Genomic DNA, 13,294 nt, shown 5'->3' on the forward strand with positions numbered 1-13,294 from the left:
ACAGAGTCCACGAAGAATAAAACGTCTTTGAATCTGTACTTGTTCTTTTCATCCATCTTCTAGAGTTGCGTAGTGGTTGTTTTGACATTGTTCTAGCCCCGGAATTTGGTACTAGCTTCGGGATTTGACAGTTTCCTCGGAATCTGGTATCACCAAATAATGATTCTCGGGATTTACGGCGGCATGTAGCGCTTTCCACGGCTCGGAGGGTCTGCCGGGGTCATGAGGTTATTTGGTTATCATATGAATTCTCAGTCTCAGAGAAAAACACATCCATCCGTACTACAGCTTGGACGAAGCAGGCTGTCGAGATCCTCCGTACGCAGGAGGTAGAGAGAACAAGTGACAATGAGTTCAAGACTTTAATAAAGCAGTCATTTCTCTTCAAAAACCTGTGATTTGTGTCCAAGCCATTTTTGACCTTTTATTCCCGGGCATCTAAGATTTCGGTATTGATACCATTTATGACCTTATCGCGAACTTCACGTTGATTACAAATCGTTGCACGACAGGGTAATTAGCTTAGTTGTCTGCTCTTTGCACAATGAGAAGATAACACACACAACATCTTCTTATTGTGCAAAGAGCAGATAATTAACATTTGTGTGCGTGCGTTGTCTTCTCATTGTGCAGAGCAGATAACCAATCTGGTAACCCTGTAGTGTAACGATTTGTAATCAACGTGAAGTTCACGGTAAGGCCATAAGGCTATAGCATTAGTACCGAAACCTTAGATGCCCGGGAACAAAGGGTCACAAATGACATGAATAAAAACATCACAAACTCTGATGGGAAAGATATGTAGCCACGAAAAAAACCATAGGAAACCACCACACAAAAGCGTATGGCCTCCCTCAAACGAGCGGCGATATGGTCTAGCAACGGCCTCCTCTCAATAGTGACCACCTGTTGAGGAGACTAAGATGTTCGTGACGCCAGTTTTGGATGTTACCGGCGCCGTCGAGGAGACGATGTTGCGTGGTAAGAAAAGGAAAAGAAAAAAGGAGAAGAAAAAAATCGAGGCAGAATTTTTGTACATCGAGTTAGCGGCGGTTGTGGCTTAGCGAGATGCGCTAGTGGGGTCTAGGTGGTTACCCTGAAGCTTGATGGTATAAGTTCGTTTGTACCCTCGATTCTTGACTGATGAGATGATGGTGTGTTGTTCTAGAAACTCACGTGAGTTGATCTTGATATTGATTTCGTGTATCTGTTTCTAGTCTATGTTGGACTCATGTTCTTCATGGCAACCAGTTAGCAAGAAGCCCCAACATCATGGGTTCAAAACGTGGAGGGGTTCGATTTGTCTCAAAGACGGGATGTACGAAGACTATTTGAGAGATGTAGGAAGTCCCTCACCATAACGGTGGGCATGTACTGAGCTGCAACTCAACATATGAGAGAATATATTGATAATTGTGTATTAAAATCTATGAGCGGTCATGATAGAACGTCCACGAGGTACATCGACAGACCTCACGGGGTTCCACATAAAGAACTCGACAGTCCAATTAGATCGAGGTTGAGGATTTGTAGAAGGAACCCTGATGGCATGGCTACTCCATCCAAAACCTGCCCACTTGCATTACGTATGTGCCTGAAAGCAAGGCTGCATCTCAAGACCCTGAATTAGTAGATAAATTCACTGTAAATTATAGAGGACGAGGAAAGAAGAGCATGCCCCAGAGATCATGAATAATAAACAGTAGATACTCTATTATAGCACGCGATCAATGACAATAGCATCCAGATTAGAGTACAGTACTATAAATCCATTACAACTGAATAGGCAATCGTGTGTTTCGGTTGTTGATCTGCTCCTTCCAAATCGTCCACCATTTGTCCATTCTCGTACACGTGTAGCCCCTGCCACCCAAGATTGGACGAAACTCAACATCACCAGGCGTCTCAAAGTAAGTTCAAGCACACGACACGACAACAAGTGAGGAGAAAGAATGCAATTCAATGAATCCCATTATTGTTTTTGCTCATATATTTAAGCTTCATGTCTTCCCTTCCGCTTTGCCTGCCATGGCATGTACATTCGGTCAGCTCAGCTCCGTCGTCTTGGCTTGTTCATAGTGGACCCTCATCTATTAATCATAGCTCAGGTAGGCTGGTTTTCTTGAAATTAGTTCATTGACGTCTTTTTTTTCCTCTTCTCATCTTCATTATCATCTTTTTACTTCACCAGATACTCAAAAGTCTTTGTCTCCTTCTACTAACGCGTCCAAAAGCAGGACTCGGACGTGTCTTGCTGCTCGAGCAGGGTTCACTCCCCCTTTGAAGGCTTACAAGAAACTGACTCTGGAATGACCTCACAACCTTAAAACGGTCAACGCTACCACAGCTCACATCAGCCTCACTTCAACTTGGCTCTTACATCGAATTCCAACCCCCAGAACCTCAGATTTTGCAGCGCGATATACGGAAAAGAGAGAGTACGACTAAGCGCCCAAAATGACACTCACAGGCGCCCGACTGCTCGTGGCAGCCGCCCTATTCTTCCCTAACGTTTCTCCGTCGCCAATTTTCGAAGCCGGTCAAAAAGTTCTCGATGCCATCACAGGAGCACGCGATTCTATAGAAACAATACCACACATTCAACAACCAAGTCGCAAGTTGAAGGGAAAATTTCTGCATCTAACAGGTACGTTGCAATACACCGAAACAAGCTTGTGGATACTGCATATACATGGGATGAACTGGTGGTACATCAAGGTCGCATTCACTAAGACCAAATCCACTGACAACTGCGACTCTAGATTTCCACCCTGACAGTTTCTACAAGGCTCATTCTTCCACGGCAGAAGGCGTTGCCTGTCACCGCGGAGAGGGCTCTGCTGGTCTATATGGCGCCGAAACCACCGATTGCGACTCCCCCGTGGAACTCGTCGACGCGACACTGGACTGGATTCGGGCTCATGTAAAGGATGATATTGACTTTGTTGTATGGACTGGTGACACCGCACGCCACGATAGCGATGAGAAGCGACCACGAAACGCCAGTCAGGTGTTGAATATGAACACCAAGGTCGCCAAGAAAGTTGTCGACACTTTCTCTGATCATGGCGCGCTGTCTATTCCTGTTATCCCAACCTTTGGCAATAACGATTTTCTCCCCCACAATATCTTTTATCCTGGACCAAACAAATGGCTGCAGGCCTACAGCAGCATATGGCACCGCTTCATCCCCGAAGAGCAGCGCCACTCTTTTGGCTTTGGCGGCTGGTTCGAGGTTGAGGTTATTCCCAACAAGCTGTCTGTCATTAGTCTCAACACCATGTACTTTTTTGATCGCAACGCCGGGGTAGATGGCTGCGCCATTCCCTCAGAACCCGGTTTCAAGCATATGGAGTGGTTGAGTGTTCAACTGCAGCGTCTGCGTGACCGTGGAATGAAGGCCATCCTGATCGGTCATGTTCCTCCTGCTCGAACAAGGAATAAGCAGCTCTGGGACGAAACTTGCTGGCAGAAATATACGCTATGGTTGAAGCAGTTCCGCGATGTTGTTACGGGCTCTGTCTACGGACACATGAACATTGATCATTTCCTGTTCCAGGACACAAAAGACATCGACCTGAGTCTTTATGAACAGTCTGGCATCTCTCGCGAACCTATCGAGGATGATTTCTCTATTGAATCAAAAGGCGACTACTTGATTGATTTGAGAAAGTCGTGGTCTAATTTGCCAGGCGAAGCTGCAAAAGCAATGGGAGAAGATTTCACCGGCGACGACGATGACAGCCTTGTTATGCAAGCTAGTGACGTGGACGAATTGGGAAACAGAAAGAAAGGAAAGGGAAAGAAGGGTAAAAAGAAGAAGGGACATGGCAAAATTGGAGGCAAGTACGGCGAGCGATACCAAGTATCTCTTGTCAGCCCCAGTGTTGTTCCCAACTACTTTCCCACGATCCGCATCATCGAGTATGATATCAGTGGTCTGGAAAACAATCCAGTCTGGACTGACTCAATCGACGTTCGCACTGAGGTGCCGGACGAATTTCCAAGTGTCATCGAAGATGAAGACGATGGAGCTCATCAGGAGCTCAAGAGAGATCTCGAAGCCGAGCGAAAGAAGAAAAAGAGCCACCGCAAGAAGGGTAGAAAAGGAAAGAAGGGCAAGAAAGGCAAAAAGAAGCCCAAAAACCCCGAACTTGTGGTGCCCGAGGATCCTCCCAAGGGATCGCTTCCTGGTCCTGCATACTCTCGCCAGCCCTTTACCTTCTTGGGATACACACAGTACTTTGCCAATCTCACCTATATCAACAACGACATGACCGACTTGACCGCGATGAGTAAGTGGCGCGATGGTGACTTCAGTGATGAAGTACCCAACCACGACAAGCCCCGACCAAATAAGTTCAAATACGAGGTTGAATACAGCACCTTCACCGACAAGATATTCAAGCTGCCTGATCTGACAGTCCGAAGTTATCTGCGACTGGCGTCTAGAATTGCCAAGAGAAAGGCGAAGAAGGGCAAGGGCAAGTCCGTTCAAGAGTACAACGATGATTTCGAAGATGACTCAGACGATGATGATGACGAGGAGGAAGATGAAGTCTCTGACCTTTTAGAGCATGATGATGACAATGACGACCAACAGCCCGAGTCCGACTTTGATAGCACCAGGAAGGGCAAGAAAAAGAAGAACAAGCGGAGGAAGAGCAACAAGGTCTGGAAGCATTTCCTTCGGGAAGCCTTCGTTAGCACGATCCCCGAGAAGAAGCTCAAGAAGTGGTCACGTAAATGATTGAATTTATGTGGCATAGCAACTCGTTTTGTACATTGTTTATAATTGGCATATTAGCGAAGAGATGGATGGAACGGGGCACATAGTCTACGGTGTTTGCGGCGTATCTGTTTTCGAGAGCATGGCCACTGCCAAACCATTGATATCGGTCATGTTTCTGATCATATCAATGGCACCCTTGCCGCTAAGAACATTGACTGGATCATACTTCGAAGCAAACCTATATCAGATTTAATTAGCATGCGTATAAAAGCACACGACATCATGAATAAACTATTACTTCTTCGCATGATACTCATCGTTAACGTTGTATATATGTAAGTTGTCCAAAGTCTGTACACGAGTGAAACCTTTTCAACAGGACAGTAAGAAATAAGGGGGTATCAAGCGAATGCAGCTGCGTTGGTGCAAGGACCATTGGCAGTTCGTACATCGTTCATTTGTTCGTATATCATCATCAATCAATTCCAACCGATTTACAAGTCCACAGAAGTAAGAAAAATTCAAGTCCTTTCCTTTATCCAACAACGCCTCTGCTCGTACATACACTTTCTATTCCGCGTTATTGACAACCCGCAACGCTCGGCGTGGGCCCATGACAACACTGAAGAAGCTCGGTTCTTCACCTTCGAGTAGCCCTTCGGTTGAGCCTCTGCTATTGCTCGTTCCGGGTCTGGTCTCTTCGCTGCGCTTGGGACCTCCAGACCCGTTGCTAGAGCCAGGCGCTCCGGGCGTAGTATCGTCTTCGTCTTCAGGACGCCACTTGGGCTCTGAAGTGTACTCTTGGTTACGATTGGAGCCGACCCAACCGAAGAGGCTGCGCTGGGAATATCCGCGGTTGGGGCCCGAGGGATTGAGCATCGAGTGCGAGGCGGGGTAGCGATTTTGAACTGCCAGATGCGTTCTGTATGCGTTGACCTGACGGCGGTAGAGCCAGGCACAGAAACCAAGGTAGCAAGCCAGAGCGCCAAAGACACCGGCGATCACACCTGCAGCGACAAGACCTCCATTAACAGTACCTTCATCGTCATCACTGTTGTTAGAAGACGAGCTGACTGTTGCTGTGGGTGCGGACGTGACAGTAAAAACCGGAGGCTTGCCCGTCAGGAACGGACCTCCGGTAGCCGGCCCCGCAGCGGGGGTTGTCACCGTAGCGCTACCGTCTTTGTCTCCACCCACAACCTCGCGTACAGCGTCGGGGACCTCGTATCCATGCGATCCAGCGAGAACAAAGTTGTCAGGATAATGGTCTGAATCGTGATCACCCGCCGTGAATTTATCTTTCCACTTGAGCGAAGTGGCATCGAATACGTACATGCCTGGATCGCATTTGATATCCTCGCCTACTCCGCCAACGACGACAATTTGACCGTCGTACATGGCACAGGAGTGGCCGGCACGTGGGGCTGGTCTGTTATCGTCGTTTTGGTCGACTTTGATCCATGTGAAGGATGGGATGGTAAGGATATACATGTCATCATACTGCGTTTGGTTTCCCTGCAACAATGTTAGCATTGGCAAGAGGTGGGAAATACTCAATACTCACAAAAGGCAGATCCTGTCCACCAAACAAGTAAATTTGGAAACTTGATGCGTCGGGCGCGCTGGCGATGACGGCACAAGGGTTGACACGAACGCCTGGTGTATCTCCTGACGTCTTTTGATGGAACCATTCCGAGTTGGCGATATCGTAGACGTTCAGTACACCGAGGTCCTCAGTAAAGCTATTGTTGGTGCCTCCAGCAAGGCCGATTAACACACCCTGCTCTCCCCATCCAGGCACGAAGACGAGAACACCGTCTGCCCTTTCAGTAAAGTTACCACTCTGAATGCCTGCCTCGGTGATGTTGCGATAAGCTCCGCTTTCACCTGCACCCGTACCATCGGAGAGACTATCGATGCCAGTGTTGACATAACCAGGGTGCGTAAACTCAAGAAGGCTTTTGAGATATACACGCTCGACGCTACGAGACCAGTCCGGAGTAGTGGCCCAATCGAGATGGCCGCCAAAGTACCAGCTAAGACCGAGCTCTGGTACAGAGATGCCAGCTCCCTCAGCAGCGCGATGAACTGGCCGATTGCCTGGTTCGGGTTCGTTACCAGGCGACGTTTTAGGATTCTTAAACTCAGTCCATTCCTCGTCTTTTATGGAATAACGCCAGACAGACTCGGGCGAAGGGTCGACGTAGGGTGCATCGGAGAATTGACCTCCGTATAGATAAAGGTTGTTGTAGTCGTGCCAAAGGTAGCCCATAGAAACGTCCGGGGGGCCGTCCGGTTTCTCAAGGCCCTTAAGAGCAGGCGAGTCAATGTCCCAATCCTTGGTGAGGTCCAATGTTAGAAAGTTATTGTTCCATGTATCGTCAGTTTGATCGGCCTTTGATCTAGAGCGACCGCCGTACAAGTAGAGCGTCCCGTTTAGCTGAGCAGCTTGAAGACCCCACCGGGCGCATACTTCAGTAGGACTGGTCTCGCGTTTGTTGATGACACCGGCACTGGCGCCATTAATGTCGGAGAATGATTGACCATTCCTCCAGCTGAAGGCGGGAAGAACAATGGCAATGAGAACTGCCAACATGGTGAAGCGCTGTAGGCCTGAAATGCTTGGGGCTGTACCCGAAGTGCTCTTGATTCTTGGTCGGCCTTTGGGATTTGATAGTTTAGCGTACCAAGTTGAGGGCGATGATAATGATAACTGTCGTGGGCGCTGGTAGTTGCTGTCCTGACTCTGATTGCTGTCTTGTTCAAACGGTTGCTTCTTTTCGTTGTCCTGGGTATCAAGGTGCTCGCTAACCAACAGCGAAGGCGCTGATGCAGAAGTGGGACAATCCAAATCGTGTTCCAAGCCGACTTCTTTAAAGACGGATCTTCTGCCCTTTCTAATAGCGCCTCCCATTTTAAATGGTGGTGTTACAAAAGTCTGAGCCTCACGCAGGCGATCCGAGGTGCGTTGCGAGTTAAAACGAGGCCGAGCTGGAGCTAAGAAACCCGAATTGGACGGGGGAGAGGATTTAACCATTGACATCGTGACCGAATGCTTGGGCTTGTGCTTATACGGATTGGATGATGGCTTGTGGCGATAACGTCTGTCTCTTGCTGGCTCGGATCGGCGAGTACTATGATGTAGCCACCTTCAAGCAATACAACTCTGTAGGGATCATATCCTGCAGGCGGCTTGATATGATGGCCTGTAGAACGGATTTGATTGGGGTATTGAATATGGCCTGTGTAAATGGGAACTGGGCTCTAGAGGACGTAAAAAGAAAACAATAGCTGGGAGAGCCAGCAGAGAATTCACAAGCGGGAGTCGACTGTGCCTTTTGAGGGAGCTTCAGCCTCTAATAACGGATTTAACAGCGATCGACGTTCATAGCTGAGCAACAGGAAGCTCGGGCTCTCTCCACTTGGTACAGCACTTACTATACTTGGGCCAGACGAAGGCCCTCATTGCACTGTAAATCATCTCGATACTGTAGTGACAGACAGCGAAGCGCGCCGTTGTTTCTCAACCCCTGACCCACTACATCATCGATTCTCGCAGCAGCTTTGCCTGGATGGAATTAGTTTCGATATCACTGATATCGACCGAGATGGACGCGAGGTAGTCAAACAAGGCGAAACACAGCCCATCAGCCCAGCTACGCGAGTATGGGAACGGAGATGGTAGACGCACCTGCATACCAGTCAATTAAGCAGGACCTTGGCAATAGCAGCAATTACCTGCTGGATAGGTAGAGTATGTGTGCCGTACCTTGTACAGTACTTGGTCTTTAGCAAAAGGGTGCACAAAAGGTACAGCTCAAACAGGATCGTCACGTTGAGCGCATACAATCCAATATCGCGAATGCAATGCCAGCACCGTCTCCCTCGATAATGAGACGAGCTTGAACGAGCCAAGCAAAACCCTGTGGTGAGGATTCGCACACCATTGTGCACAAGCTTACTCTTAGCAGCCGTACACGGTGCACTAAGAAGCGCAGCCGAGCAAGCCAAACCGGATGCTATTGTTTGTTTCCCCTTGCTGATGACTGACAATTCGGTTGCAGCGTCGTTCATTACCGGATTCATCTCCGGGTCTTGGCATCGAGGGTGTCATGATTGGGCCACAGAGACGTGGCGATGACTTCACATGCTCCCAGGGGTGTAGCCTTGGTTTTTATTGTTTTTGTTTTGGATTGTGTGATCGTCCGATAGACCGACCGCTTGTTGATTGATGCTTTGGCAACTCTCGAAGATGATTGATCCGAGATTTAAGTGTGATGCCACGAAACAGGATCTATTGCTTATTGCTTATTGCTTTCGACGCTTCCCTTTTTTCCGTTGCAACGCCTCGCCTGCAGGCAATGCAACGGTCGTGGAATCTGGGGTAAGACTTGAATTGCTGCTGTATGGGAAACATAAAAGGTCACAGCCCAAAACAAGGCTAATGAAAGCACGATGCAGGGATTGTGCAACTGTTTCTTGTGTTCGATCACGATCTGGATCAATGATGAATGAGAGACGGAGGTTGCAATTGGCTCGGATATCACTCGATCCGTTTACCGTTTTTGGGTAGATTCTGACACTGTAGCGTTTGGTGTAACTGTCACGTATATACAGTGCGAATTGAGATACCCGCAAATAATGTGGCAGCATCATCTCGTGTCAAGGCTTGAAATGCTACTGCAAAGCGTAAAGACCAAGCTAGACCCAAAGCCAAAGCTAAAGCTAAAGGCAAATTGTCAACTTAAAAGTCTGTAGTGTTTCCATTTTGAGAATCATGTCTTGTGTTGTGTTACTGTACCCTCCAAATCACCAACACGAGCCACTAGTTGCAGTAGAGCAGACCCTCTACCCTCTAAAAACAGCCGCTGCTGAGGACTTGACCATCCACTGGATTAACTGCCGCCACCCGCCGGGCTCATGTACTCTCCGTGTTGATCATGTCGCTTTTCTCGTGTTAGAATCGTATCTTTAACCAAAGATTTCTCGGACTTTTATTTGATTGGAACTGCTTAATCTGCGAGCTCGTGAGTGACATGTCGCACCGCCACACCTCGCTTAGCCGGGATGCTGAGGTTCCGCCACAGAGGCGCCACAAATTTCATGGGCAATTCGTGTTGATGGAATTGTATTGGACGTTTCTTGAGATGAAATGAACTGCTGAAACTGCAGATGACTGTCGCTTATTTTGGACGTCGAATAGATCTGTAGACTAGGCTCTAAGCGAGATCCTGTTCTTACCACCAGTATTCCTTTCAACCCATCACCAAGTTGGCCGGGATTTGGCTCTCCAGCCAAGATACTACAGCTCTAAACTTAGAACATCCGACCCAATATCTCAGTTGGGCCTCACGGAGCGGGTCTCGGATTTCCAGCTGGGTCCGGAGACTCGGAGCGGAGCAGAGCTTTGGGGCCGTCTGTGTCCTTGTGGGACACAGGTGGAACCAGCTGGAGGTGCACCGAACAGGGTGTCTTGGCCCCTAGGTCCCTTGAGCTTTGGAAGCAATTAACCATGTGTGGTAACTGAGCCGCCGGATAGCTCCAAGGCATTGAATGCTCACCAAATCCGAATCAAGGGCGTCTAAATCGTGAGCCCGTATATTGAACACTCCTCACATTATTCCTCGGCTCTGTGGTAATGGATCAAAGGTTTCGTCCTCTACCAGCTTTGACGGTGTCTCTGCCTCTGGAGGCAGCTTGGACTCTCCCCGATTTACCTTCAGACCCTGCCTCACTCCGAGTTCCCGTCCAATAAACAGCAAAGATTCCCCTGCGGCCTCACTCTGCTCGGGGAGTGTCGACGGGACAAGGTAGACCGCCGTTAAGGGCCAGATTAGTTTCAATGCGTCAAACACTGTTCTAGGAGATGGGTTGTTACGGAAGGATGCTGGGTCGAGGTGACGCCGTGTCGCTTCCATGACACCTTTTGCGCTGTCTCGGACACGCCAAACGCAATGTGCGCGCAGTACCTTGAGCTCATCAGCGTGGACAGGAGTAGTAGGGTGATTAGATAGGAAGTTCGCAAAGGTCAAGATGACATGGTATCCCTTTAGCCGTGCCGAGTTGAGCATGTTTCGAAGATAGGGGTTGAAAACCTCATCGACAAAGTGGTAACTTGCATCAAACGTAGTGAAATGATCTTCGGCCTGGAATATGATCCCGACCAGGTCGTAATACTCGGCGGCGGCGGCATCAAAGTCACGAGCTCGAAGAATATCGAGTATGCGCTTTTGAACATGTGCCATCTTGCAAATGTATTCACCAACCTCAACCGCCAAACCTTCTCCGGGATGCAGCGTCTCTCTGATCGCTTTAAACCATTCTTTGGACTCGGGTGGGCATTCAAGGGACGTCAGTAGACACCGTACTTGCTGTCTTGTCGTTAGTAAACGATTGATGGTCAACCCTGAAATGACTTGCCACCATATTATAGGCAGGCCAGAAGCCCATTCGGCTGCCTACTTCCCGTAGGGCAGTTGTGCCCCTCTGTTTGAGAATGCTGTATAGCCCATTCGTGTGAAGATGCCAGGGGCTCTGGGGTGATACGCGATTGATTGAGCCCATAAGAAGCTGTGGAGTCGTGAGTATGATAGCACAACTGTCAAATGGGATGTACTGCCTACTTCGTAGTTTGCCAGAATCCAGACTGTTGCGAGAACGTCATCCCTCATAGGACCATCTGGAGTCTTGAGTGCCTCGCTTACTGAGCTGAGAGTTTTTCCAAGATAAGTGCCGAGTTCCTTATCGGTTTGCTCGACAGAACCATTATCTATTGCAGTTGGATATCTCAGATTGGTGATGTAAGTGCGGGCAAATAGATGTGTAGCCCAGAGAAGAGGACCCTGGGGGCTGCTCTTCTTGTAAGTGTCGTGGAGGAAGTCCAAAGTATGGTAAACATTAAGAAGAATAGGAATTGAATGAGCGGTCCAATGTTCGCTGAGGGATTGAGGGATAATGAGAGAACCCCCTGTTTGTGTGTATTCAACGAGATCAACTATTATTGGGGAGGCCGGGCTCAGTGCACAGTCGTCTTCTGTTGTAAGCTTGGGAGTAGGAGACCCCCCACTTGAGGAAGAAGAAGAAGAAGAAGAGGAAGGAGTGTTAAATGACATGACCGACTCGCCATGAGTCTTTTGTTGAGTTTTCTTCTTCCTCTTCTTAATTGAAGTTGGGTTTGCATTGCGAAAGACGAGCTCCTGTTCATCTCGATAACCAGGGCATTCTTTTCCATATTTGATACATCTTTGGCAAGACGGGCGACCTAGATCACACTGCAAACGTTGTCAGCAACTGTATATATAGCTGAAGGATTGATGTGAGATGAGATAACGCGTAAGCACGAGCAAGCTGGCTAGCTGACCTTGACACGCCGTGAGCGGCAGAGATGGCAATCCTTGCTTGGTTTCCCCGTGTTGGGCATTATAAAGAGAAAAGAGATCCAGATCGGCAAGCAGACAGAGAGTCATGTAACTAGCCTGTAACGTATCTCGTTAATCGATGGGTTGTCAAGGTTGAAAGAGGTAATCCTTTCGAAGCTCTTCTGCAAGCTGTCGTCCAAAATGGACTAGCGGTGGACTCACGACAGAGGAAGGAACGGTATCATCACGTGCGGGGCCGATTACAACTCAACTACAACGGCCACTGTCACTACCACTATCTGGATATTTTAGGTACAGTAAATATCTGATATCCATGGGAGATTATTTATAAGAATAATTATTTGTTGGTTGTTCATAGTGAATGATACTGGTATCCAAGTACTCTGAGCCGTTTTGGACTGTTCCACGTTCAGACTCTACCAAGTGAAAGAAGGATAAAAGAACAGGACACAACTACAGAATAATAATCATGAAAAATACTTTGAACATAGCCACGGGACTTGACTCTATTATATCTACCTTATTGCCTATACTGGTATCATAGCATTATAAACGTGTGTCGCAGTTAGCTCACTGTTACGGGTGGGTAACAGCAGAGTTGTCCTCCGAGGCTTAGGCTGCCAACATAAAGTAGTCTAAGTACTGGTCTAAGTTGAAACAGGATAACTAAGCTGTTTTATTTCTTATGCTTTCGGTGACTAATTCTTCTCACGCCCTAACGCTGGGCAGGTAGAACGAGTAACTTGATATGTGCATGGGCAACTCTGGGCTGGCTGTACTACGAGTCCTTGCTATGGCATAACAATAATGGAATTCGATATGCAGCTACATAAAAAGGAAATTCTTGATGCTTCAGATCTATTATCAATAAATTCCAAGTTTGTATCGGCGATATCCACAAAGCGAAATCGGAGTTCCTTGAGGCAACGAACGCCCTTGCATGGCGAACACAAACAACCGTTCGATTGTTCACGCCGAACATAATAGCAAACAAGAACAATAGAATAAAAATGACACGCTGCTTACGTAGGAAGCACTAGATCTATTGACGCGACCCCACTATTTCGCGAAACTGGAAGTGAATGTTGCCTGCCTGCCTGCTACTGGCAGCCGGCTGTCACAGAGGGGAGCGACTTTATTGTGTGGTCGCCCGGGCACTGCCATGGACTCGTCCCCTCCTGCT

At 48.1% G+C, this 13,294-nt stretch overlaps 3 protein-coding genes across 3 annotated transcripts; 1 reads left to right on the forward strand and 2 right to left on the reverse strand.

The window, feature by feature from the left end:
- Positions 1 to 2,457: 2,457 nt before the first annotated feature.
- Positions 2,458 to 4,750, forward strand: FIESC28_07597 (uncharacterized protein; the record flags this gene model as incomplete). The annotated part of the gene is made up of 2 exons (XM_031161737.1): positions 2,458 to 2,647; positions 2,763 to 4,750. 2 exons carry the CDS (start codon positions 2,458 to 2,460, stop codon positions 4,748 to 4,750), a joined length of 2,178 nt encoding a protein of 725 aa, XP_031014159.1.
- Positions 4,751 to 5,302: 552 nt separating this feature from the next.
- Positions 5,303 to 7,646, reverse strand: FIESC28_07598 (uncharacterized protein; the record flags this gene model as incomplete). Its single annotated transcript, XM_031161738.1, has 2 exons — positions 5,303 to 6,247; positions 6,297 to 7,646. 2 exons carry the CDS (start codon positions 7,644 to 7,646, stop codon positions 5,303 to 5,305), a joined length of 2,295 nt encoding a protein of 764 aa, XP_031014160.1.
- A 2,698-nt stretch (positions 7,647 to 10,344) lies between these two features.
- FIESC28_07599 (uncharacterized protein) lies at positions 10,345 to 12,152 on the reverse strand (the record flags this gene model as incomplete). Its single annotated transcript, XM_031161739.1, has 4 exons — positions 10,345 to 11,103; positions 11,195 to 11,302; positions 11,356 to 12,003; positions 12,093 to 12,152. 4 exons carry the CDS (start codon positions 12,150 to 12,152, stop codon positions 10,345 to 10,347), a joined length of 1,575 nt encoding a protein of 524 aa, XP_031014161.1.
- Between the last annotated feature and the right edge of the window lie 1,142 nt (positions 12,153 to 13,294).

Source organism: Fusarium coffeatum (genome assembly GCF_003316985.1).
Source record: "Fusarium coffeatum strain FIESC_28 chromosome Unknown BRIP53273_contig_171, whole genome shotgun sequence".
Taxonomy (NCBI): Eukaryota; Fungi; Ascomycota; class Sordariomycetes; order Hypocreales; family Nectriaceae; genus Fusarium; species Fusarium coffeatum.